This window comes from Rutidosis leptorrhynchoides, chromosome 5 (genome assembly GCF_046630445.1).
Source record: "Rutidosis leptorrhynchoides isolate AG116_Rl617_1_P2 chromosome 5, CSIRO_AGI_Rlap_v1, whole genome shotgun sequence".
Taxonomy (NCBI): domain Eukaryota; kingdom Viridiplantae; phylum Streptophyta; class Magnoliopsida; order Asterales; family Asteraceae; genus Rutidosis; species Rutidosis leptorrhynchoides.
Window position 1 is genome coordinate 298,108,674 of NC_092337.1, and position 27,667 is coordinate 298,136,340.

General features: G+C 35.1%; 1 protein-coding gene across 1 annotated transcript; it reads right to left on the reverse strand.

Moving 5' to 3' along the window:
- LOC139849439 (uncharacterized) lies at nt 1-27,467 on the reverse strand. Its single transcript, XM_071839097.1, has 3 exons — nt 26,895-27,467; nt 312-587; nt 1-72 (listed from the first exon to the last, which is right to left on the reverse strand). The coding sequence occupies exons 1-3, from the start codon at nt 27,465-27,467 to the stop codon at nt 1-3; spliced, it is 921 nt and encodes a 306-aa protein (XP_071695198.1).
- Between the last annotated feature and the right edge of the window lie 200 nt (nt 27,468-27,667).

Here is a 27,667-nt window from a genome sequence, read left to right on the forward strand (position 1 = left end):
TCATTCTTTTCGTTTGTGATCACGGTCATGCCACCCTTTTTGGGCACACATTGAACCGAACTCACCCAAGGACTGTCAGAGATAGGATAAATAAGACCTGCATCAAGGAGTTTAACAATCTCCTTTTTAACCACTTCCTGTATATGTGGGTTTAGTCGCCTTTGTCGTTGCACACACGGTTTGAAGTTATCTTCCATTAAGATTTTGTGTGTACAATAAGAAGGACTAATACCCTTAATATCCTGAATTTTCCATGCAATAGCCGGTTTGTGGGCTTTTAACATGGAGACAAGTTTAGACTTTTGACTTACAGAAAGATCGGAAGCAATAATCACCGGGAGTTTAGACTCCTCCCCAAGAAAAGCATACTCTAAATTATCCGGGAGTGGTTTCAACTCTAATTCAGGAGCCTCTTCAATTGAAGTTTTGCTCCTGTATGCGTTTGCTTTCTCCAACTCCTCATGCTCTTCTTCGGTTGGCTCATAACCTTCAGCCATTAAGGTGGTCATCAAATCCACCTCATCTAACACATCCCCTTCATCACTTGCTATTTCACATTCCCCTGTTCCCTGCAATTCTGGAAACTCCTGCAAAAACTCAACATGTGTGTCCACGGTTTGCAAAAAAAAAAAAAAACAAGTGTCATCTAGGTAACCGGGGTATTTTATGTAGTGACCCGAACTTTTCCATGTTTATATATATTAATTGAGATTGATATTTACATGATTAAATGTTTCCAACATGTTAAGCAATCAAACTTGTTAAGACTTGATTAATTGAAATATGTTTCATATAGACAATTGACCACCCAAGTTGACCAGCGATTCACGAACGTTAAAACTTATAAAAACAACATGACGATATATATATATGGATATACATATGGTTAACATGAGATTATGATAAGTAAGTATCTCCATAAGTATATTAACAATGAGTTATATACATATAAACAAGACTACTAACTTAAGGATTTCGAAACGAGACATATATGTAACGATTATCGTTGTAACGACATTTAAATGTATATATATCATATTAAGATATATTAATATATCATAATATCATGATAATATAATAATTTAACATCTCATTAGATATAATAAACAATGGGTTAACAACATTAATTGAGATCGTTAACTTAAAGGTTTCAAAACAACACTTACATGTAACGACTAACGATGACTTAACGACTCAGTTAAAATGTATATACATGTAGTGTATTTAGATGTATTAAAATACTTTTGGAAGACTTAAAGACATATATCAAAACACTCATACTTAACGAAAATGGTTACAGTTACTTTCCCATTCTTTTCTTTCATTAAGAATTCTAGTCGTATTTTTACCCGTATTATACACAGCTTCAAAACGTACTTACTATGGGTATATACCAATAGGAACTAGCATGGAATTCCACTCTTGATTATGTCATGTTTGACTAATCAATTTTAACTTCTACCATGAGCTAGTCAACTAACTAGAACTCCTTTTAACCCCACTCACCACTCACCAATTACCACTCATCATTCACTCCATTTCACTTCCAATTCTCTTTCTAATTCTCTCTCAACACACACACACTATTATGAACGTATTTTTCCAGTAGTTAATCATCATCTTCATCAAAAATCACTTCAAGAATCAAGCTATAATCATCATAGGAAGAACACTTCAAGAACACTTCAAAAATCCCTTCAAGTTTACTAATTTACTTTCAAGCTTTCTAATCCATTCCAAGTAATCATCTAAGATCAAGAAACCTTTGTTATATACAGTAGGTTATCTTTCTTATTCAAGGTAATATTCATATTCAAACTTTGATTCAATTTCTATAACTATAAACTATCTTAATTCGAGTAAAAATCTTACTTGAACTTGTTTTTGTGTCATGATCCTACTTCAAGAACTTTCAAGCCATCCAAGATCCTTTGAAGCTAGATCATTTCTTGTCACTTCCAGTAGGTTTACCTACTAAAGTTGAGGTAGTAATGATGTTCATAACATCATTCGATTCATATATATAAAACTATCTTATTCGAAGGTTTAAACTCGTAATCACTAGAACATAGTTTAGTTAATTCTAAACTTGTTCGCAAACAAAAGTTAATTCTTCTAACTTGACTTTTAAAATTAACTAAACACATGTTCTATATCTATATGATATGCTAACTTAATGATTTAAAACCTGGAAACACGAAAAACACCGTAAAACCGGATTTACGCCGTCGTAGTAACACCGCGGGCTGTTTTGGGTTAGTTAATTAAAAACTATGATAAACTTTGATTTAAAAGTTGTTATTCTGAGAAAATAATTTTTATTATGAACATGAAACTATATCCAAAAATTATGGTTAAACTCAAAGTGGAAGTATGTTTTCTAAAATGGTCATCTAGACGTCGTTCTTTCGACTGAAATGACTACCTTTACAAAAACGACCTGTAACTTATTTTTCCGACAATAAACCTATACTTTTTCTGTTTAGATTCATAAAATAGAGTTCAATATGAAACCATAGCAATTTGATTCACTCAAAACGGATTTAAAATGAAGAAGTTATGGGTAAAACAAGATTGGATAATTTTTCTCATTTTAGCTACGTGAAAATTGGTAACAAATCTATTCCAACTATAACTTAATCAACTTCTATTGTATATTATGTAATCTTGAGATACCATAGACACGTATACAATGTTTCGACCTATCATGTCGACACATCTATATATATTTCGGAACAACCATAGACACTCTATATGTGAATGTTGGAGTTAGCTATACAGGGTTGAGGTTGATTCCAAAATATGTATAGTTTGAGTTGTGATCAATACTGAGATACGTATACACTGGGTCGTGGATTGATTCAAGATAATATTTATCGATTTATTTCTGTATATCTAACTGTGGACAACTAGTTGTAGGTTACTAACGAGGACAGCTGACTTAATAAACTTAAAACATCAAAATATATTAAAAGTGTTGTAAATATATTTTGAACATACTTTGATATATATGTATATATTGTTATAGGTTCGTGAATCAACCAGTGGCCAAGTATTACTTCCCGACGAAGTAAAAATCTGTGAAAGTGAGTTATAGTCCCACTTTTAAAACCTAATATTTTTGGGATGAGAATACATGCAGGTTTTATAAATGATTTACAAAATAGACACAAGTACGTGAAACTACATTCTATGGTTGAATTATCGAAATCGAATATGCCCCTTTTTATTAAGTATGGTAATCTAAGAATTAGGGAACAGACACCCTAATTGACGCGAATCCTAAAGATAGATCTATTGGGCCTAACAAACCCCATCCAAAGTACCGGATGCTTTAGTACTTCGAAATTTATATCATATCCGAAGGGTGTCCCAGAATGATGGGGATATTCTTATATATGCATCTTGTTAATGTCGGTTACCAGGTGTTCACCATATGAATGATTTTTATCTCTATATATGGGATGTGTATTGAAATATGAAATCTTGTGGTCTATTGTTACGATTTGATATATATAGGTTAAACCTATAACTCACCAACATTTTTGTTGATGTTTTAAGCATGTTTAGTCTCAGGTGATTATTAAGAGCTTTCGCTGTCGCAAACTTAAATAAGGACGAGATTTGGAGTCCTTGCTTGTATGATATTGTGTAAAAACTGCATTCAAGAAACTTATTTTGTTGTAACATATTTGTATTGTAAACCATTATGTAATGGTCGTGTGTAAACAGGATATTTTAGATTATCATTATTTGATAATCTACGTAAAGCTTTTTAAACCTTTATTGATGAAATAAAGGTTATGGTTTGTTTTAAAATGAATGCAGTCTTTGAAAAACGTCTCATATAGAGGTCAAAACCTCGCAACGAAATCAATTAATATGGAACGTTTTTAATCAATAAGAACGGGACATTTCAGTTGGTATCAGAGCGTTGGTCTTAGAGAACCAGAATTTTGCATTAGTGTGTCTTATCGAGTTTGTTAGGATGCATTAGTGAGTCTGGACTTCGACCGTGTTTACTTGAAAAATGATTGCTTAACAAATTTTGTTGGAAACTATATATTTTTAACATGTGAATATTATGTGATATATTAATCTCTTAACGCGTTTGATATTATGTGATAGATGTCTACCTCTAGAACAAGTCCCATTGACTCACCTAATAATAATGAAGAGTCAAATCTAAATTGGAATGATTCGTGGACTGATTCACAAGTTCTCGAAGAGGAACCGGAAGAAGAGTCGGAACCGGAAGAAGAATCGGAACCGGAAGAAGAATCTGAACCGGATGAAGAAATAGAACCGGTGGGGGAAATAATAAAACGGTTAAGTAAAAGAAAATCCTCAACCAACCGACCAAGTTTAATTATGGTCAATGGTGTTTCCGCCAAGGAAGCAATATATTGGGAGGATTACCAATTCTCCGATGAATCGGATTCCGACGAGAATTCTGATGATGTTATAGAAATTACCCCAACTGAATTTAAAAAGGCAAAAGAAAATAATAAGAGAAAGGGCATAAAAATAGAGAAATCTAATTCCAACCCCGATGAACTTTATATGTATCGTCAACCCCCGAAGTCCTTAAGTTGTAACTGAAATGTCCCGTTCTTATTGATTAAAAACGTTCCATATTAATTGATTTCGTTGCGAGGTTTTGACCTCTATATGAGACGTTTTTCAAAGACTGCATTCATTTTTAAACAAACCATAACTTTTATTTCATCAATAAAGGTTTAAAAAGCTTTACGTAGATTATCAAATAATGATAATCTAAAATATCCTGTTTACACACGACCATTACATAATGGTTTACAATACAAATATGTTACAACAAAATAAGTTTCTTGAATGCAGTTTTTACACAATATCATACAAGCATGGACTCCAAATCTTGTCCTTATTTAAGTATGCGACAGCGGAAGCTCTTAATAATCACCTGAGAATAAACATGCTTAAAACGTCAACAAAAATGTTGGTGAGTTATAGGTTTAACCTATATATATCAAATCGTAACAATAGACCACAAGATTTCATATTTCAATACACATCCCATACATAGAGATAAAAATCATTCATATGGTGAATACCTGGTAACCGACAATAACAAGATGCATATATAAGAATATCCCCATCATTCCGGGACACCCTTCGGATATGATATAAATTTCGAAGTACTAAAGCATCCGGTACTTTGGATGGGGTTTGTTAGGCCCAATAGATCTATCTTTAGGATTCGCGTCAATTAGGGTGTCTGTTCCCTAATTCTTAGATTACCAGACTTAATAAAAAGGGGCATATTCGATTTCGATAATTCATCCATAGAATGTAGTTTCACGTACTTGTGTCTATTTTGTAAATCATTTATAAAACCTGCATGTATTCTCATCCCAAAAATATTAGATTTTAAAAGTGGGACTATAACTCACTTTCACAGATTTTTACTTCGCCGGGAAGTAAGACTTGGCCACTGGTTGATTCACGAACCTATAACAATATATACATATATATCAAAGTATGTTCAAAATATATTTACAACACTTTTAATATATTTTGATGTTTTAAGTTTATTAAGTCAGCTGTCCTCGTTAGTAACCTACAACTAGTTGTCCACAGTTAGATGTACAGAAAAATAAATTAATAAATATTATCTTGAATCAATCCACGACCCAGTGTATACGTATCTCAGTATTGATCACAACTCAAACTATATATATTTTGGAATCAACCTCAACCCTGTATAGCTAACTCCAACATTCACATATAGAGTGTCTATGGTTGTTCCGAAATATATATAGATGTGTCGACATGATAGGTCGAAACATTGTATACGTGTCTATGGTATCTCAAGATTACATAATATACAATACAAGTTGATTAAGTTATGGTTGGAATAGATTTGTTACCAATTTTCACGTTGCTAAAATGAGAAAAATTATCCAATCTTGTTTTACCCATAACTTCTTCATTTTAAATCCGTTTTGAGTGAATCAAATTGCTATGGTTTCATATTGAACTCTATTTTATGAATCTAAACAGAAAAAGTATAGGTTTATAGTCGAAAAAATAAGTTACAAGTCGTTTTTGTAAAGGTAGTCATTTCAGTCGAAAGAACGACGTCTAGATGACCATTTTAGAAAACATACTTCCACTTTGAGTTTAACCATAATTTTTGGATATAGTTTCATGTTCATAATAAAAATCATTTTCTCAGAATAACAACTTTTAAATCAAAGTTTATCATAGTTTTTAATTAACTAACCCAAAACAGCCCGCGGTGTTACTACGACGGCGTAAATCCGGTTTTATGGTGTTTTTCGTGTTTCCAGGTTTTAAATCATTAAGTTAGCATATCATATAGATATAGAACATGTGTTTAGTTGATTTTAAAAGTCAAGTTAGAAGGATTAACTTTTGTTTGCGAACAAGTTTAGAATTAACTAAACTATGTTCTAGTGATTACAAGTTTAAACCTTCGAATAAGATAGCTTTATATGTATGAATCGAATGATGTTATGAACATCATTACTACCTTAATTTCCTTGGATAAACCTACTGGAAAAGAGAAAAATGGATCTAGCTTCAATGGATCCTTGGATGGCTCGAAGTTCTTGAAGCAGAATCATGACACGAAAACAAGTTCAAGTAAGATCATCACTTGAAATAAGATTGTTATAGTTATAGAAATTGAACCAAAGTTTGAATATGATTATTACCTTGTATTAGAATGATAACCTACTGTAAGAAACAAAGATTTCTTGAGGTTGGATGATCACCTTACAAGATTGGAAGTGAGCTAGCAAACTTGAAAGTATTCTTGATTTTATGTAACTAGAACTTGTAAAATATATGAAGAACACTTAGAACTTGAAGATAGAACTTGAGAGAGTTCAATTAGATGAAGAAAATTGAAGAATGAAAGTGTTTGTAGGTGTTTTTGGTCGTTGGTGTATGGATTAGATATAAAGGATATGTAATTTTGTTTTCATGTAAATAAGTCATGAATGATTACTCATATTTTTGTAATCTTATGAGATATTTCATGCTAGTTGCCAAATGATGGTTCCCACATGTGTTAGGTGACTCACATGGGCTGCTAAGAGCTGATCATTGGAGTGTATATACCAATAGTACATACATCTAAAAGCTGTGTATTGTACGAGTACGAATACGGGTGCATACGAGTAGAATTGTTGATGAAACTGAACGAGAATGTAATTGTAAGCATTTTTGTTAAGTAGAAGTATTTTGATAAGTGTATTGAAGTCTTTCAAAAGTGTATAAATACATATTAAAACACTACATGTATATACATTTTAACTGAGTCGTTAAGTCATCGTTAGTCGTTACATGTAAGTGTTGTTTTGAAACCTTTAGGTTAACGATCTTGTTAAATGTTGTTAACCCAATGTTTATAATAACAAAAGAGATTTTAAATTATTATATTATCATGATATTATGATGTACGAATATCTCTTAATATGATATATATACATTAAATGTCGTTACAACGATAAACGTTACATATATGTCTCGTTTCAAAATCATTAAGTTAGTAGTCTTGTTTTTACATATGTAGTTCATTGTTAATATAATTAATGATATGTTTACTTATCATAATATCATGTTAACTATATATATAACCATATATATGTCATCATATAGTTTTTTACAAGTTTTAACGTTCGTGAATCACCGGTCAACTTGGGTGGTCAATTGTCTATATGAAACCTATTTCAATTAATCAAGTCTTAACAAGTTTGATTGCTTAACATGTTGGAAACATTTAATCATGTAAACATCAATCTCAATTAATATATATAAACATGGAAAAGTTCGGGTCACTACAGTACCTACCCGTTAAATAAATTTCGTCCCGAAATTTTAAGCTGTTGAAGGTGTTGACGAATCTTCTGGAAATAGATGCGGGTATTTCTTCTTCATCTGATCTTCACGCTCCCAGGTGAACTCGGGTCCTCTACGAGCATTCCATCGAACCTTAACAATTGGTATCTTGTTTTGCTTAAGTCTTTTAACCTCACGATCCATTATTTCGACGGGTTCTTCGATGAATTGGAGTTTTTCGTTGATTTGGATTTCATCTAACGGAATAGTGAGATCTTCTTTAGCAAAACATTTCTTCAAATTCGAGACGTGGAAAGTGTTATGTACAGCCGCGAGTTGTTGAGGTAACTCAAGTCGGTAAGCTACTGGTCCGACACGATCAATAATCTTGAATGGTCCAATATACCTTGGATTTAATTTCCCTCGTTTACCAAATCGAACAACGCCTTTCCAAGGTGAAACTTTAAGCATGACCATCTCTCCAATTTCAAATTCTATATCTTTTCTTTTAATGTCAGCGTAGCTCTTTTGTCGACTTTGGGCGGTTTTCAACCGTTGTTGAATTTGGATGATCTTCTCGGTAGTTTCTTGTATAATCTCCGGACCCGTAATCTGTCTATCCCCCACCTCACTCCAACAAATCGGAGACCTGCACTTTCTACCATAAAGTGCTTCAAACGGCGCCATCTCAATGCTTGAATGGTAGCTGTTGTTGTAGGAAAATTCTGCTAACGGTAGATGTCGATCCCAACTGTTTCCGAAATCAATAACACATGCTCGTAGCATGTCTTCAAGCGTTTGTATCGTCCTTTCGCTCTGCCCATCAGTTTGTGGATGATAGGCAGTACTCATGTCTAGACGAGTTCCTAATGCTTGCTGTAATGTCTGCCAGAATCTTGAAATAAATCTGCCATCCCTATCAGAGATAATAGAGATTGGTATTCCATGTCTGGAGACGACTTCCTTCAAATACAGTCGTGCTAACTTCTCCATCTTGTCATCTTCTCTTATTGGTAGGAAGTGTGCTGATTTGGTGAGACGATCAACTATTACCCAAATAGTATCAAAACCACTTGCAGTCCTTGGCAATTTAGTGATGAAATCCATGGTAATGTTTTCCCATTTCCATTCCGGGATTTCGGGTTGTTGAAGTAGACCTGATGGTTTCTGATGCTCAGCTTTGACCTTAGAACACGTCAAACATTCTCCTACGTATTTAGCAACATCGGCTTTCATACCCGGCCACCAAAAATGTTTCTTGAGATCCTTGTACATCTTCCCCGTTCCAGGATGTATTGAGTATCTGGTTTTATGAGCTTCTCTAAGTACCATTTCTCTCATATCTCCAAATTTTGGTACCCAAATCCTTTCAGCCCTATACCGGGTTCCGTCTTCCCGAATATTAAGATGCTTCTCCGATCCTTTGGGTATTTCATCCTTTAAATTTCCCTCTTTTAAAACTCCTTGTTGCGCCTCCTTTATTTGAGTAGTAATGTTATTATGAATCATTATATTCATAGATTTTACTCGAATGGGTTCTCTATCCTTCCTGCTCAAGGCATCGGCTACCACATTTGCCTTCCCCGGGTGGTAACGAATCTCAAAATCGTAATCATTCAATAATTCAATCCACCTACGCTGCCTCATATTCAGTTGTTTCTGATTAAATATGTGTTGAAGACTTTTGTGGTCGGTATATATAATACTTTTGACCCCATATAAGTAGTGCCTCCAAGTCTTTAATGCAAAAACAACCGCGCCTAATTCCAAATCATGCGTCGTATAATTTTGTTCGTGAATCTTCAATTGTCTAGACGCATAAGCAATCACCTTCGTTCGTTGCATTAATACACAACCGAGACCTTGCTTTGATGCGTCACAATAAATCACAAAATCATCATTCCCTTCAGGCAATGACAATATAGGTGCCGTAGTTAGCTTTTTCTTCAATAACTGAAACGCTTTCTCTTGTTCATCATTCCATTCAAATTTCTTCCCTTTATGCGTTAATGCAGTCAAGGGTTTTGCTATTCTGGAAAAGTCTTGGATGAACCTTCTGTAGTAACCAGCTAGTCCTAAAAACTGGCGTATGTGTTTCGGAGTTTTCGGGGTTTCCCACTTTTCAACAGTTTCTATCTTTGCCGGATCCACCTTAATACCTTCTTTGTTCACTATGTGACCGAGGAATTGAACTTCTTCCAACCAAAATGCACACTTTGAAAACTTAGCGTACAATTCTTCCTTCCTCAATACTTCTAACACCTTTCTCAAATGTTCACCGTGTTCTTGGTCATTCTTTGAGTAAATAAGTATGTCATCAATGAAAACAATGACAAACTTGTCAAGGTATGGTCCACACACTCGGTTCATAAGGTCCATGAACACAGCTGGTGCATTAGTTAAACCAAACGGCATGACCATAAACTCGTAATGACCGTAACGTGTTCTGAAAGCAGTCTTTGGAATATCATCTTCTTTCACCCGCATTTGATGATACCCGGAACGTAAGTCAATCTTTGAATAAACAGACGAGCCTTGTAGTTGATCAAATAAGTCGTCGATTCTCGGTAGTGGGTAGCGGTTCTTGATGGTAAGTTTGTTCAACTCTCGGTAGTCGATACACAACCTGAATGTACCATCTTTCTTCTTGACAAACAAAACAGGAGCTCCCCACGGTGATGTGCTTGGTCGAATGAAACCACGCTCTAAAAGTTCTTGTAATTGGCTTTGCAGTTCTTTCATCTAGCTGGGTGCGAGTCTGTAAGGAGCACGAGCTATTGGTGCAGCTCCTGGTACAAGATCTATTTGAAATTCAACGGATCGATGTGGGGGTAATCCCGGTAATTCTTTCGGAAATACATCGGGAAATTCTTTTGCAATGGGAACATCATTGATGCTCTTTTCTTCAGTTTGTACTTTCTCGACGTGTGCTAGAACAGCATAGCAACCTTTTCTTATTAGTTTTTGTGCCTTCAAATTACTAATAAGATGTAGCTTCGTGTTGCCCTTTTCTCCGTACACCATTAAGGGTTTTCCTTTTTCTCGTATAATGCGAATTGCATTTTTGTAACAAACGATCTCCGCTTTCACTTCTTTCAACCAGTCCATACCGATTATCACATCAAAACTCCCTAACTCTACTGGTATCAAATCAATCTTAAATGTTTCGCAAACCAGTTTAATTTCTCGATTCCGACATATATTATCTGCTGAAATTAATTTACCATTTGCTAATTCGAGTAAAAATTTACTATCCAAAGGCGTCAATGGACAACTTAATTTAGCACAAAAATCTCTACTCATATAGCTTCTATCCGCACCCGAATCAAATAAAACGTAAGCAGATTTATTGTCAATAAGAAACGTACCCGTAACAAGCTCCGGGTCTTCCTGTGCCTCTACCGCATTAATATTGAAAACTCTTCCACGGCCTTGTCCATTCGTGTTCTCCTGGTTCGGGCAATTTCTAATAATGTGGCCTGGTTTTCCACATTTATAACAAACTACATTGGCATAACTTGCTCCGACACTACTTGCTCCGCCATTACTCGTTCCGACACCATTTGTTCCTTTCGTTCTATTAACCCCTGGTCCGTAGACCTCACACTTCGCCGCGCTATGACCATTTCTTTTACACTTGTTGCAAAATTTGGTGCAGAACCCCGAGTGATACTTTTCACACCTTTGGCATAGCTGCTTCTGATTGTTGTTGTTGTTGCGGTTATTATTGTTGTTGGGATGATTGTTGTAGTTGATGTAGCTGTTGTTGTTGTTGTTGTTATTGTTGGGCCGTTTGTTGTAGTTGCGATTGATGTTGCGATTGTTGGGATAATTGTTGCGATTATTGTTGTAATTGCTGCTGTTGTTGTATTGGTGATTCTTATCACCATTTTCCTCCCACTTTCTTTTGACTTGCTTCACATTGGCCTCTTCAGCAGTCTGTTCTTTAATTCTTTCTTCAATCTGGTTCACTAGTTTGTGAGCCATTCTACATGCCTGTTGTATGGAGGCGGGCTCGTGTGAACTTATATCTTCTTGGATTCTTTCCGGTAATCCTTTCACAAACGCGTCGATCTTCTCTTCCTCATCTTCGAATGCTCCCGGACACAATAGGCACAATTCTGTGAATCGTCTTTCGTACGTGGTAATATCAAATCCTTGGGTTCGTAACCCTCTAAGTTCTGTCTTGAGCTTATTGACCTCGGTTCTGGGACGGTACATCTCGTTCATCAAGTGCTTGAATGCTGACCACGGTAGTGCGTACGCATCGTCTTGTCCCACTTGCTCTAGATAGGTATTCCACCATGTTAACGCAGAACCTGTGAAGGTATGCGTAGCGTACTTCACTTTGTCCTCTTCAGTACACTTACTTATGGCAAACACCGATTCAACCTTCTCGGTCCACCGTTTCAATCCGATCGGTCCTTCGGTTCCATCAAATTCCAAAGGTTTGCAGGCAGTGAATTCTTTGTAGGTGCATCCTACACGATTTCCTGTACTGCTAGATCCAAGGTTATTGTTGGTATGTAGCGCAGCCTGTACTGCGGCTATGTTTGAAGCTAGAAAAGTACGGAATTCCTCTTCATTCATATTCACGGTGTGTCGAGTAGTCGGTGCCATTTCCTTCAAAATAGTCAAATGGAACAAGTTAATCATACAGAATATTAAGAGTAGTTAATAGTATTTCGTAGCATAATATGAACTCATTTATAAAAGCTTTTTCTTCATATTAGCGTTTTATAAGTTTAAATTCGGGTAGTACCTACCCGTTAAGTTCATACTTAGTAGCTAATATACAATTCAACTACTACAATTCTATATGAAAAACTGATTATAATAATATTTCGCGTTCAAACTTTTATACAATATTTTACAAACTTACAATACCGCTTATTTTACATAAAGCTTGAAATATAGCACACAATAACTTTGATACAAGATAGTTGTGAAGATAATTCTAGCTAGTATACAAGTCGTTCAGCAAAGGCAATAAAGACACGTAATTCATACGTCCAGAAACAAGTCATGCATTCTGGTTTTACTAGGACTAATTCCCATCCTTGGTCTTGTGCAACATAACCGTTATGACCGTTTATAAGACAGCGTGTTGTAACGTCGTCAAAGGGACGAGGGTTACGTAATGTCCAACAGTCCCGTAATAATCTAAAAACCTCATTTCTTACTCCAATTACCGACTCCGTCACTTGTGGAAACGTTTTGTTTAATAGTTGTAGCCCGATGTTCTTGTTCTCACTTTGGTGAGAAGCGAACATTACTAATCCGTAAGCATAACATGCTTCTTTATGTTGCATGTTAGCCGCTTTTTCTAAATCACGAAGTCCAATATTCGGATATATTGAGTCAAAATAATTTCTTAACCCGTTGCGTAAAATAGCATTTGGGTTCCCCACAATATATGCGTCAAAGTAAACACATCGTAACTTATGGGTTTCCCAATGTGATATCCCCCATCTTTCAAACGAAAGTCTCTTATAAACCAAGACATTCTTGGAACGTTCTTCGAATGTCTTACAAACTGATCTCGCCTTAAATAGTTGTGCCGAAGAATTCTGGCCGACTCTAGACAAGATTTCATCAATCATGTCTCCGGGTAGGTCTCTTAAAATATTGGGTTGTCTATCCATTTTGTGTTTTTAAACTGTAAAATAGACAAGAGTTAGATTCATAAAAAAAATACTTATTAATACAAGCAATTTTTACATATATCATAAAGCATAAGAACACTATATTCCATATATTACACCACACGAATACAACTATCTTATTCCGACTCGCTTGTTTCTTCTTCTTCGGTTTTGGTTCGTTTTGCCAAGTTTCTAGGGATATATGATGTTCCCCTAATACGAGCCGTCGTTGTCCACATTGGTTTAGAAAAACCTGGTGGTTTAGAGGTTCCCGGGTCATTGTTACAACTTAAGGACTTCGGGGGTTGACGATACATATAAAGTTCATCGGGGTTGGAATTAGATTTCTCTATTTTTATGCCCTTTCCCTTATTATTTTCTTTTGCCTTTTTAAATTCAGTTGGGGTAATTTCTATAACATCATCGGAATTCTCGTCGGAATCCGATTCATCGGAGAATTGGTAATCCTCCCAATATTTTGCTTCCTTGGCGGAAACACCATTGACCATAATTAACTTTGGTCGGTTGGTTGAGGATTTTCTTTTACTTAACCGTTTTATTATTTCCCCCACCGGTTCTATTTCTTCATCCGGTTCCGATTCTTCTTCCGGTTCCGATTCTTCTTCCGGTTCCGACTCTTCTTCCGGTTCCTCTTCGGGAACTTGTGAATCAGTCCACAAATCATTCCAATTTACATTTGACTCTTCATTATTATTAGGTGAGTCAATGGGACTTGTTCTAGAGGTAGACATCTATCACATAATATCAAACACGTTAAGAGATTAATATATCACATAATATTCATATGTTAAAAATATATAGTTTCCAACAAAAATGTTAAGCAATCATTTTTAAAGAAAACACGGTCGAAGTCCAGACTCACTAATGCATCCTAACAAACTCGATAAGACACACTAATGCAAATTTTCTGGTTCTCTAAGACCAACGCTCGGATACCAACTGAAATGTCCCGTTCTTATTGATTAAAAACGTTCCATATTAATTGATTTCGTTGCGAGGTTTTGACCTCTATATGAGACGTTTTTCAAAGACTGCATTCATTTTTAAACAAACCATAACTTTTATTTCATCAATAAAGGTTTAAAAAGCTTTACGTAGATTATCAAATAATGATAATCTAAAATATCCTGTTTACACACGACCATTACATAATGGTTTACAATACAAATATGTTACAACAAAATAAGTTTCTTGAATGCAGTTTTTACACAATATCATACAAGCATGGACTCCAAATCTTGTCCTTATTTAAGTATGCGACAGCGGAAGCTCTTAATAATCACCTGAGAATAAACATGCTTAAAACGTCAACAAAAATGTTGGTGAGTTATAGGTTTAACCTATATATATCAAATCGTAACAATAGACCACAAGATTTCATATTTCAATACACATCCCATACATAGAGATAAAAATCATTCATATGGTGAATACCTGGTAACCGACAATAACAAGATGCATATATAAGAATATCCCCATCATTCCGGGACACCCTTCGGATATGATATAAATTTCGAAGTACTAAAGCATCCGGTACTTTGGATGGGGTTTGTTAGGCCCAATAGATCTATCTTTAGGATTCGCGTCAATTAGGGTGTCTGTTCCCTAATTCTTAGATTACCAGACTTAATAAAAAGGGGCATATTCGATTTCGATAATTCATCCATAGAATGTAGTTTCACGTACTTGTGTCTATTTTGTAAATCATTTATAAAACCTGCATGTATTCTCATCCCAAAAATATTAGATTTTAAAAGTGGGACTATAACTCACTTTCACAGATTTTTACTTCGCCGGGAAGTAAGACTTGGCCACTGGTTGATTCACGAACCTATAACAATATATACATATATATCAAAGTATGTTCAAAATATATTTACAACACTTTTAATATATTTTGATGTTTTAAGTTTATTAAGTCAGCTGTCCTCGTTAGTAATCTACAACTAGTTGTCCACAGTTAGATGTACAGAAAAATAAATTGATAAATATTATCTTGAATCAATCCACGACCCAGTGTATACGTATCTCAGTATTGGTCACAACTCAAACTATATATATTTTGGAATCAACCTCAACCCTGTATAGCTAACTCCAACATTCACATATAGAGTGTCTATGGTTGTTCCGAAATATATATAGATGTGTCGACATGATAGGTCGAAACATTGTATACGTGTCTATGGTATCTCAAGATTACATAATATATAATACAAGTTGATTAAGTTATGGTTGGAATAGATTTGTTACCAATTTTCACGTTGCTAAAATGAGAAAAATTATCCAATCTTGTTTTACCCATAACTCCGTTTTGAGTGAATCAAATTGCTATGGTTTCATATTGAACTCTATTTTATGAATCTAAACAGAAAAAGTATAGGTTTATAGTCGAAAAAATAAGTTACAAGTCGTTTTTGTAAAGGTAGTCATTTCAGTCGAAAGAACGACGTCTAGATGACCATTTTAGAAAACATACTTCCACTTTGAGTTTAACCATAATTTTTGGATATAGTTTCATGTTCATAATAAAAATCATTTTCTCAGAATAACAACTTTTAAATCAAAGTTTATCATAGTTTTTAATTAACTAACCCAAAACAGCCCGCGGTGTTACTACGACGGCGTAAATCCGGTTTTATGGTGTTTTTCGTGTTTCCAGGTTTTAAATCATTAAGTTAGCATATCATATAGATATAGAACATGTGTTTAGTTGATTTTAAAAGTCAAGTTAGAAGGATTAACTTTTGTTTGCGAACAAGTTTAGAATTAACTAAACTATGTTCTAGTGATTACAAGTTTAAACCTTCGAATAAGATAGCTTTATATGTATGAATCGAATGATGTTATGAACATCATTACTACCTTAATTTCCTTGGATAAACCTACTGGAAAAGAGAAAAATGGATCTAGCTTCAATGGATCCTTGGATGGCTCGAAGTTCTTGAAGCAGAATCATGACACGAAAACAAGTTCAAGTAAGATCATCACTTGAAATAAGATTGTTATAGTTATAGAAATTGAACCAAAGTTTGAATATGATTATTACCTTGTATTAGAATGATAACCTACTGTAAGAAACAAAGATTTCTTGAGGTTGGATGATCACCTTACAAGATTGGAAGTGAGCTAGCAAACTTGAAAGTATTCTTGATTTTATGTAACTAGAACTTGTAAAATATATGAAGAACACTTAGAACTTGAAGATAGAACTTGAGAGAGTTCAATTAGATGAAGAAAATTGAAGAATGAAAGTGTTTGTAGGTGTTTTTGGTCGTTGGTGTATGGATTAGATATAAAGGATATGTAATTTTGTTTTCATGTAAATAAGTCATGAATGATTACTCATATTTTTGTAATCTTATGAGATATTTCATGCTAGTTGCCAAATGATGGTTCCCACATGTGTTAGGTGACTCACATGGGCTGCTAAGAGCTGATCATTGGAGTGTATATACCAATAGTACATACATCTAAAAGCTGTGTATTGTACGAGTACGAATACGGGTGCATACGAGTAGAATTGTTGATGAAACTGAACGAGAATGTAATTGTAAGCATTTTTGTTAAGTAGAAGTATTTTGATAAGTGTATTGAAGTCTTTCAAAAGTGTATAAATACATATTAAAACACTACATGTATATACATTTTAACTGAGTCGTTAAGTCATCGTTAGTCGTTACATGTAAGTGTTGTTTTGAAACCTTTAGGTTAACGATCTTGTTAAATGTTGTTAACCCAATGTTTATAATAACAAAAGAGATTTTAAATTATTATATTATCATGATATTATGATGTACGAATATCTCTTAATATGATATATATACATTAAATGTCGTTACAACGATAAACGTTACATATATGTCTCGTTTCAAAATCATTAAGTTAGTAGTCTTGTTTTTACATATGTAGTTCATTGTTAATATAATTAATGATATGTTTACTTATCATAATATCATGTTAACTATATATATAACCATATATATGTCATCATATAGTTTTTTACAAGTTTTAACGTTCGTGAATCACCGGTCAACTTGGGTGGTCAATTGTCTATATGAAACCTATTTCAATTAATCAAGTCTTAACAAGTTTGATTGCTTAACATGTTGGAAACATTTAATCATGTAAACATCAATCTCAATTAATATATATAAACATGGAAAAGTTCGGGTCACTACAGTAACAATGACCCGGGAACCTCTAAACCATCAGGTTTTTCTAAACCAATGTGGAAAATTACGGCTCGTATTAGGGGAACATCATATATCCCTAGAAACTTAGCAAAACGAACCAAAACCGAAGAAGAAGAAACAAGCGAGTTAGAATAAGATAGTTGTATTCGTGTCGTGTAATATATGTAATATAGTGTGCTTATGCTTTATGATATATGTAAAAATTGCTTGTATTAATAAGTATTTTTTTTTATGAATCTAACTCCTGTCTATTTTACAGTATAAAAACAAAAAATGGATAGACAACCCAATATTTTAAGAGACCTACCCGGAGACATGATTGATGAAATCTTGTTTAGAGTCGGTCAGAATTCTTCGGCACAACTATTTAAGGCGAGATCAGTTTGTAAGACATTCGAAGAACGTTCCAAGAATGCCTTGGTTTATAAAAGGCTTTCGTTCGAAAGATGGGGGATATCACATTGGGAAATCCATAAGTTACGATGTGTTTACTTTGACGCATATATTGCGGGGAACCGAAATGCTATTTTACGCAATGGGTTAAGAAATTATTTTGACTCAATATATCCGAATATTGGACTTCGTGATTTAGAAAAAGCGGCTAACATGCAACATAAAGAAGCATGTTATGCTTACGGATTAGTAATGTTCGCTTCTCACCAAAGTGAGAACAAGAACATCGGGCTACAACTATTAAACAAAACGTTCCCACAAGTGACGGAGTCGGTAATTGGGGTAAGAAATGAGGTTTTTAGATTGTTACAGGACTGTTGGACATTATGTAACCCTCGTCCCTTTGACGACGTTACAACACGCTGTCTTATCAACAGCCATAACGGTTATGTTCCACAAGACCAAGGATGGGAAGTAATCCTAGTAAAACCAGAATGCATGACTTGTTTCTGGACGTATGAATTACGTGTCTTTAGTGCCTTTGCTGAACGACTTGTGTACTAACTAGAATTATCTTCACAACCATCTTGTATCAAATTTATTGTGTGCTATATTTCATGCTATATGTAAAATAAGCGGTATTGTAAGTTTGTAAAATATTGTATAAAAGTTTGAACGCGAAATATTATTATAATCAGTTTTTCATATAGAATTGTAGTAGTTGAATTGTATATTAGCTACTAAGTATGAACTTAACGGGTAGGTACTACCCGAATTTAAACTTATAAAACGCTAATATGAAGAAAAAGCTTTTATAAATGAGTTCATATTATGCTACGAAATACTATTAACTACTCTTAATATTCTGTATGATTAACTTATTCCAATTGACTATTTTGAAGGAAATGGCACCGACTACTCCACACATCGTGAATATGAATGAAGAAGAATTCCGTACTTTTCTAGCTTCAAACATAGCCGCAGTACAGGCTGCGCTACATACCAACAATAACCTTGGATCTAGCAGTACAGGAAATCGTGTAGGATGCACCTACAAAGAATTCACTGCCTGCAAACCTTTGGAATTTGATGGAACCGAAGGACCGATAGGATTGAAACGGTGGACCGAGAAGGTTGAATCGGTGTTTGCCATAAGTAAGTGTACTGAAGAGGACAAAGTGAAGTACGCTACGCATACCTTCACAGGTTCTGCGTTAACATGGTGGAATACCTATCTAGAGCAAGTGGGACAAGACGATGCGTACGCACTACCGTGGTCAGTATTCAAGCACTTGATGAACGAAAAGTACCGTCCCAGAACCGAGGTCAATAAGCTCAAGACAGAACTTAGAGGGTTACGAACCCAAGGATTTGATATTACCACGTACGAAAGATGATTCACAGAATTGTGCCTATTGTGTCCGGGAGCATTCGAAGATGAGGAAGAGAAGATCGACGCGTTTGTGAAAGGATTACCGGAAAGAATTCAAGAAGATATAAGTTCACACGAGCCCGCCTCCATACAACAGGCATGTAGAATGGCTCACAAACTAGTGAACTAGATTGAAGAAAGAATTAAAGAACAGACTGCTGAAGAGGCCAATGTGAAGCAAGTCAAAAGAAAGTGGGAGGAAAACGGTGATAAGAATCACCAATACAACAACAACAGCAATTACAACAATAATCGCAACAATTATCCCAACAATCGCAACATCAATCCCAACTACAACAAACGGCCCAACAACAACAACAACAACAACAACAACAACAGCAGCAACTACAACAATCATCCCAACAACAATAATAACCGCAACAAAAACAACAATCAGAAGCAGCTATGCCAAAGGTGTGAAAAGTATCACTCGGGGTTCTGCACCAAATTTTGCAACAAGTGTAAAAGAAATGGTCATAGCGCGGCGAAGTGTGAGGTCTACGGACCAGGGGTTAATAGAACGAAAGGAACAAATGGTGTCGGAACGAGTAATGGCGGAGCAAGTAGTGTCGGGGCAAGTTATGCCAATGTAGTTTGTTATAAATGTGGAAAACCGGGCCACATTATTAGAAATTGCCCGAACCAGGAGAACACGAATGGACAAGGCCGCGGAAGAGTTTTCAATATTAATGCGGCAGAGGCACAGGAAGACCTGGAGCTTGTTACGGGTACGTTTCTTATTGACAATAAATCTGCTTACGTTTTATTTGATTCGGGTGCAGATAGAAGCTATATGAGTAGAGATTTTTGTGCTAAATTAAGTTGTCCATTGACGCCTTTGGATAGTAAATTTTTACTCGAATTAGCAAATGGTAAATTAATTTCAGCAGATAATATATGTCGGAATCGAGAAATTAAACTGGTTAGCGAAACATTTAAGATTGATTTGATACCTGTAGAGTTAGGGAGTTTTGATGAGATAATCAGTATGGACTGGTTGAAAGAAGTGAAAGCAGAGATCGTTTGTTACAAAAATGCAATTCGCATTATACGAGAAAAATGAAAACCCTTAATGGTGTACAGAGAAAAGGGCAACACGAAGCTACATTTTATTAGTAATTTGAAGGCATAAAAACTAATAAGAAAAGGTTGCTATACTGTTCTAGCACACGTCAAAAAAGTACAAACTGAAGAAAAGAGCATCAATGATGTTCCCATTGCAAAAGAATTTCCCGATGTATTTCCGAAAGAATTACCGGGATTACCCCCACATCGATCCGTTGAATTTCAAATAGATCTTGTACCAGGAGCTGCACCAATAGCTCGTGCTCCTTACAGACTCGCACCCAGCGAGATGAAAGAACTGTAAAGCCAATTACAAGAACTTTTAGAGCGTGGTTTCATTCGACCAAGCACATCACCGTGGGGAGCTCCTGTTTTGTTTGTCAAGAAGAAAGATGGTACATTCAGGTTGTGTATCGACTACCGAGAGTTGAACAAACTTACCATCAAGAACCGCTACCCACGACCGAGAATCGACGACTTATTTGATCAACTACAAGGCTCGTCTGTTTATTCAAAGATTGACTTACGTTCCGGGTATCATCAAATGCGGGTGAAAGAAGATGATATTCCAAAGACTGCTTTCAGAACATGTTACGGTCATTACGAGTTTATGGTCATGCCATTTGGTTTAACTAATGCACCAACTGTGTTCATGGACCTTATGAACTGAGTGTGTGGACCATACCTTGACAAGTTTGTCATTGTTTTCATTGATGACATACTTATTTACTCAAAGAATGACCAAGAACACGGTGAACATTTGAGAAAGGTGTTAGTAGTATTGAGGAAGGAAGAATTGTACGCTAAATTTTCAAAGTGTGCATTTTGGTTGGAAGAAGTTCAATTCCTCGGTCACATAGTGAACAAAAAAGGTATTAAGGTGGATCCGGCAAAGATAGAAACTGTTGAAAAGTGGGAAACCCCGAAAACTCTGAAACACATACGCCAGTTTTTAGGACTAGCTGGTTACTACAGAAGGTTCATCCAAGACTTTTCCAGAATAGCAAAACCCTTGACTGCATTAACGCATAAAGGGAAGAAATTTGAATGGAAAGATGAACAAGAGAAAGCGTTTCAGTTATTGAAGAAAAAGCTAACTACGGCACCTATATTGTCATTGCCTGAAGGGAATTATGATTTTGTGATTAATTGTGACGCATCAAAGCAAGGTCTCGGTTGTGTATTAATGCAACGAACGAAGGTGATTGCTTATGCGTCTAGACAATTGAAGATTCACGAGCAAAATTATACGACGCATGATTTGGAATTAGGCGCGGTTGTTTTTGCATTAAAGACTTGGAGGTACTACTTATATGGGGTCAAAAGTATTATATATACCGACCACAAAAGTCTTTAACACATATTTAATCAGAAACAACTGAATATGAGGCAGCGTAGGTGGATTGAATTGTTGAATGATTACGACTTTGAGATTCGTTACCACCCAGGGAAGGCAAATGTGGTAGCCGATGCCTTGAGTAGGAAGGACAGAGAACTCATTCGAGTAAAATCTATGAATATAATGATTCATAATAACCTTACTACTCAAATAAAGGAGGCGCAACAAGGAGTTTTAAAAGAAGGAAATTTAAAGGATGAAATACCCAAAGGATCGGAGCAGCATCTTAATATTCGGGAAGACAGAATACGGTATAGGGCTGAAAGGATTTGGGTACCAAAATTTGGAGATATGAGAGAAATGGTACTTAGAGAAGCTCATAAAACCAGATACTCAATACATCCTGGAACGGGGAAGATGTACAAGGATCTCAAGAAACATTTTTGGTGGCCGGGTATGAAAGTCGATGTTGCTAAATACGTAGGAGAATGTTTGACGTGTTCTAAGGTCAAAGCTGAGCATCAGAAACCATCCCTTCTACTTCAACAACCCGAAATCCCAGAATGGAAATGAGAAAACATTACCATAGATTTCATCACTAAATTGCCAAGGACTGCAAGTGGTTTTGATACTATTTGGGTAATAGTTGATCGTCTCACCAAATCAGCACACTTCTTGCCAATAAGAGAAGATGACAAGATGGAGAAGTTAGCACGACTGTATTTGAAGGAAGTCGTCTCCAGACATGGAATACCAATCTCTATTATCTCTGATAGGGATGGCAGATTTATTTCAAGATTCTGGCAGACATTACAGCAAGCATTAGGAACTCGTGTAGACATGAGTACTGCCTATCATCCACAAACTGATGGGCAGAGCGAAAGGACGATACAAACGCTTGAAGACATGCTACGAGCATGTGTTATTGATTTCGGAAACAGTTGGGATCGACATCTACCGTTAGCAGAATTTTCCTACAACAACAGCTACCATTCAAGCATTGAGATGGCGTCGTTTGAAGCACTTTATGGTAGAAAGTGCAGGTCTCCGATTTGTTGGAGTGAAGTAGGGGATAGACAGATTACGGGTCCGGAGATTATACAAGAAACTACCGAGAAGATCATCCAAATTCAACAACGGTATAAAACCGCCCAAAGTCGACAAAAGAGCTACGCTGACATTCAAAGAAAAGATATAGAATTTGAAATTGGAGAGATGGTCATGCTTAAAGTTGCACCTTGGAAAGGCGTTGTTCGATTTGGTAAATGAGGGAAATTAAATCCAAGGTATATTGGACCATTCAAGATTATTGATCGTGTCGGACCAGTAGCTTACCGACTTGAGTTACCTCAACAACTCGCGGCTGTACATAACACTTTCCACGTCTCGAATTTGAAGAAATGTTTTGCTAAAGAAGATCTCACTATTCTGTTAGATGAAATCCAAATCAACGAAAAACTCCAATTCATCGAAGAACCCGTCGAAATAATGGATCGTTAGGTTAAAAGACTTAAGAAAAACAAGATACCAATTATTAAGGTTCGATGGAATGCTTGTAGAGGACCCGAGTTCACCTGGGAGCATGAAGATCAGATGAAGAAGAAATACCCGAATCTATTTCCAGAAGATTCGTCAACACCTTCAACAGCTTAAAATTTCGGGACGAAATTTATTTAACGGGTAGGTACTGTAGTGACGCGAACTTTTCCATGTTTATATATATTAATTGAGATTGATATTTACATGATTAAATGTTTCCAACATGTTAAGCAATCAAACTTGTTAAGACTTGATTAATTGAAATATGTTTCATATAGACAATTGACCACCCAAGTTGACCGGCGATTCACGAACGTTAAAACTTGTAAAAACGACATGACAATATATATATGGATATACATATGGTTAACATGAGATTATGATAAGTAAGTATCTCCATAAGTATATTAACAATGAGTTATATACATATAAACAAGACTACTAACTTAAGGATTTCGAAACGAGACATATATGTAACGATTATCGTAGTAACGACATTTAAATGTATATATATCATATTAAGATATATTAATATATCATAATATCATGATAATATAATAATTTAACATCTCATTAGATATAATAAACAATGGGTTAACAACATTAATTGAGATCGTTAACTTAAAGGTTTCAAAACAACACTTACATGTAACGACTAACGATGACTTAACGACTCAGTTAAAATGTATATACATGTAGTGTATTTAGATGTATTAAAATACTTTTGGAAGACTTAAAGACATATATCAAAACACTCATACTTAATGAAAATGGTTATAGTTACTTTCCCATTCTTTTCTTTCATCAAGAATTCTAGTCGTATTTTTACCCGTATTATACACAGCTTCAAAACGTACTTAATATGGGTATATACCAATAGGAACTAGCATGGGATTCCACTCTTGATTATGTCATGTATGACTAATCGATTTTAACTTCTATCATGAGCTAGTCAACTAACTAGAACTCCTTTTAACCCCACTCACCACTCACCAATTACCACTCATCATTCACTCCATTTCACTTCCAATTCTCTTTCTAATTCTCTCTCAACACACACACACTATTATGAACGTATTTTTCCAGTAGTTAATCATCATCTTCATCAAAAATCACTTCAAGAATCAAGCTATAATCATCATAGGAAGAACACTTCAAGAACACTTCAAGAACACTTCAAAAATCCCTTCAAGTTTACTAATTTACTTTCAAGCTTTCTAATCCATTCCAAGTAATCATCTAAGATCAAGAAACCTTTGTTATATACAGTAGGTTATCTTTCTTATTCAAGGTAATATTTATATTCAAACTTTGATTCAATTTCTATAACTATAAACTATCTTAATTCGAGTAAAAATCTTACTTGAACTTGTTTTTGTGTCATGATCCTACTTCAAGAACTTTCAAGCCATCCAAGATCCTTTGAAGCTAGATCATTTCTTGTCACTTCCAGTAGGTTTACCTACTAAACTTGAGGTAGTAATGATGTTCATAACATCATTCGATTCATATATATAAAACTATCTTATTCGAAGGTTTAAACTCGTAATCACTAGAACATAGTTTAGTTAATTCTAAACTTGTTCGCAAACAAAAGTTAATCCTTCTAACTTGACTTTAAAAATTAACTAAACACATGTTCTATATCTATATGATATGCTAACTTAATGATTTAAAACCTGGAAACACGAAAAACACTGTAAAACCGGATTTACGCCGTCGTAGTAACACCGCGGGCTGTTTTGGGTTAGTTAATTAAAAACTATGATAAACTTTGATTTAAAAGTTGTTATTCTGAGAAAATAATTTTTATTATGAACATGAAACTATATCCAAAAATTATGGTTAAACTCAAAGTGGAAGTATGTTTTCTAAAATGGTCATCTAGACGTCGTTCTTTCGACTGAAATGACTACCTTTACAAAAATGACTTGTAACTTATTTTTTTGACTATAAACCTATACTTTTTCTGTTTAGATTCATAAAATAGAGTTAAATATGAAACCATAGCAATTTGATTCACTCAAAACGGATTTAAAATGAAGAAGTTATGGGTAAAACAAGATTGGATAATTTTTCTCATTTTAGCTACGTGAAAATTGGTAACAAATCTATTCCAACCATAACTTAATCAACTTGTATTGTATATTATGTAATCTTGAGATACCATAGACACGTATACAATGTTTCGACCTATCATGTCGACACATCTATATATATTTCGGAACAACCATAGACACTCTATATGTGAATGTTGGAGTTAGCTATACAGGGTTGAGGTTGATTCCAAAATATGTATAGTTTGAGTTGTGATCAATACTGAGATACGTATACACTGGGTCGTGGATTGATTCAAGATAATATTTATTGATTTATTTCTGTATATCTAACTGTGGACAACTAGTTGTAGGTTACTAACGAGGACAGCTGAATTAATAAACTTAAAACATCAAAATATATTAAAAGTGTTGTAAATATATTTTGAACATACTTTGATATATATGTATATATTGTTATAGGTTCGTGAATCAACCAGTGGCCAAGTCTTACTTCCTGACGAAGTAAAAATCTGTGAAAGTGAGTTATAGTCCCACTTTTAAAATCTAATATTTTTGGGATGAGAATACATGCAGGTTTTATAAATGATTTACAAAATAGACACAAGTACGTGAAACTACATTCTATGGTTGAATTATCGAAATCGAATATGCCCCTTTTTATTAAGTCTGGTAATCTAAGAATTAGGGAACAGACACCCTAATTGACGCGAATCCTAAAGATAGATCTATTGGGCCTAACAAACCCCATCCAAAGTACCGGATGCTTTACTACTTCGAAATTTATATCATATCCGAAGGGTGTCCCGGAATGATGTGGATATTCTTATATATGCATCTTGTTAATGTCGGTTACCAGGTGTTCACCATATGAATGATTTTTAATTCTATGTATGGGATGTGTATTGAAATATGAAATCTTGTGGTCTATTGTTACGATTTGATATATATAGGTTAAACCTATAACTCACCAACATTTTTGTTGACGTTTTAAGCATGTTTATTCTCAGGTGATTATTAAGAGCTTCCGCTGTCGCATACTTAAATAAGGACGAGATTTGGAGTCCATGCTTGTATGATATTGTGTAAAAACTGCATTCAAGAAACTTATTTTGTTGTAACATATTTGTATTGTAAACCATTATGTAATGGTTGTGTGTAAACAGGATATTTTAGATTATCATTATTTGATAATCTACGTAAACCTTTTTAAACCTTTATTGATGAAATAAAGGTTATGGTTTGTTTTAAAATGAATGCAGTCTTTGAAAAACGTCTCATATAGAGGTCAAAACCTCGCAACGAAATCAATTAATATGGAACGTTTTTAATCAATAAGAACGGGACATTTCATTTTAATGCCTTATCAATAGCAAAGGACACCTTTTGGTCACCTATTCTAAGGGTCAACTGTTGGCCATAAACATCAATTAGACATCTAGCGGTATTCAAAAATGGCCTTCCCAAAATGAGTGGAATCCTTTCATCCACTTCCATGTCTAAAACTACAAAGTCGGCGGGGAAAACTAATGTCCCGGTCTTAACTAGCATGTTCTCTATAATCCCACGAGGGTATTTAATAGAGCGGTCCGCTAGTTGTATGGCCATACGAGTGGGTCTAAGTTCCCCAGGTGCTAGTTTAAGGTAAATAGAGTAGGGCATTAAATTAAAACTAGCACCCAAATCCGCCAATGCCCGCATACAAGCAAGATCCCCCAATAAACAAGGAATAGTAAAACAGCCCGGATCTTCCAACTTCTCGGGAAGTTGGTTTGTCACCACCGCTGTACATGCTGCATTTAACGTCACGGATGAAACACTTTCCATCTTCTTTCGGTTGGTAAGCAAATCCTTCATGAACCAAGCATACTTGGGCATCCCCGCAATAACATCAATGAAAGGTAAGTTGACATTCACTTTCTTGATCAACTCCATGAACTTTGATTTTTCCGCCTCTAACTTCTCTAACCTCTGTTTTCTCGGGTATGGGAGCGGTGGTTGATACTCCTTAGCTACCGGTTTAGCAGCAACCTTTACCGGTATATTTTTAACTTCCTCAATCACCTGTTCCGGCTCCTTATCCCCCTCCGGCTCTGAAAGGACCCGTTCATATACATTATAAACGATTCACAATA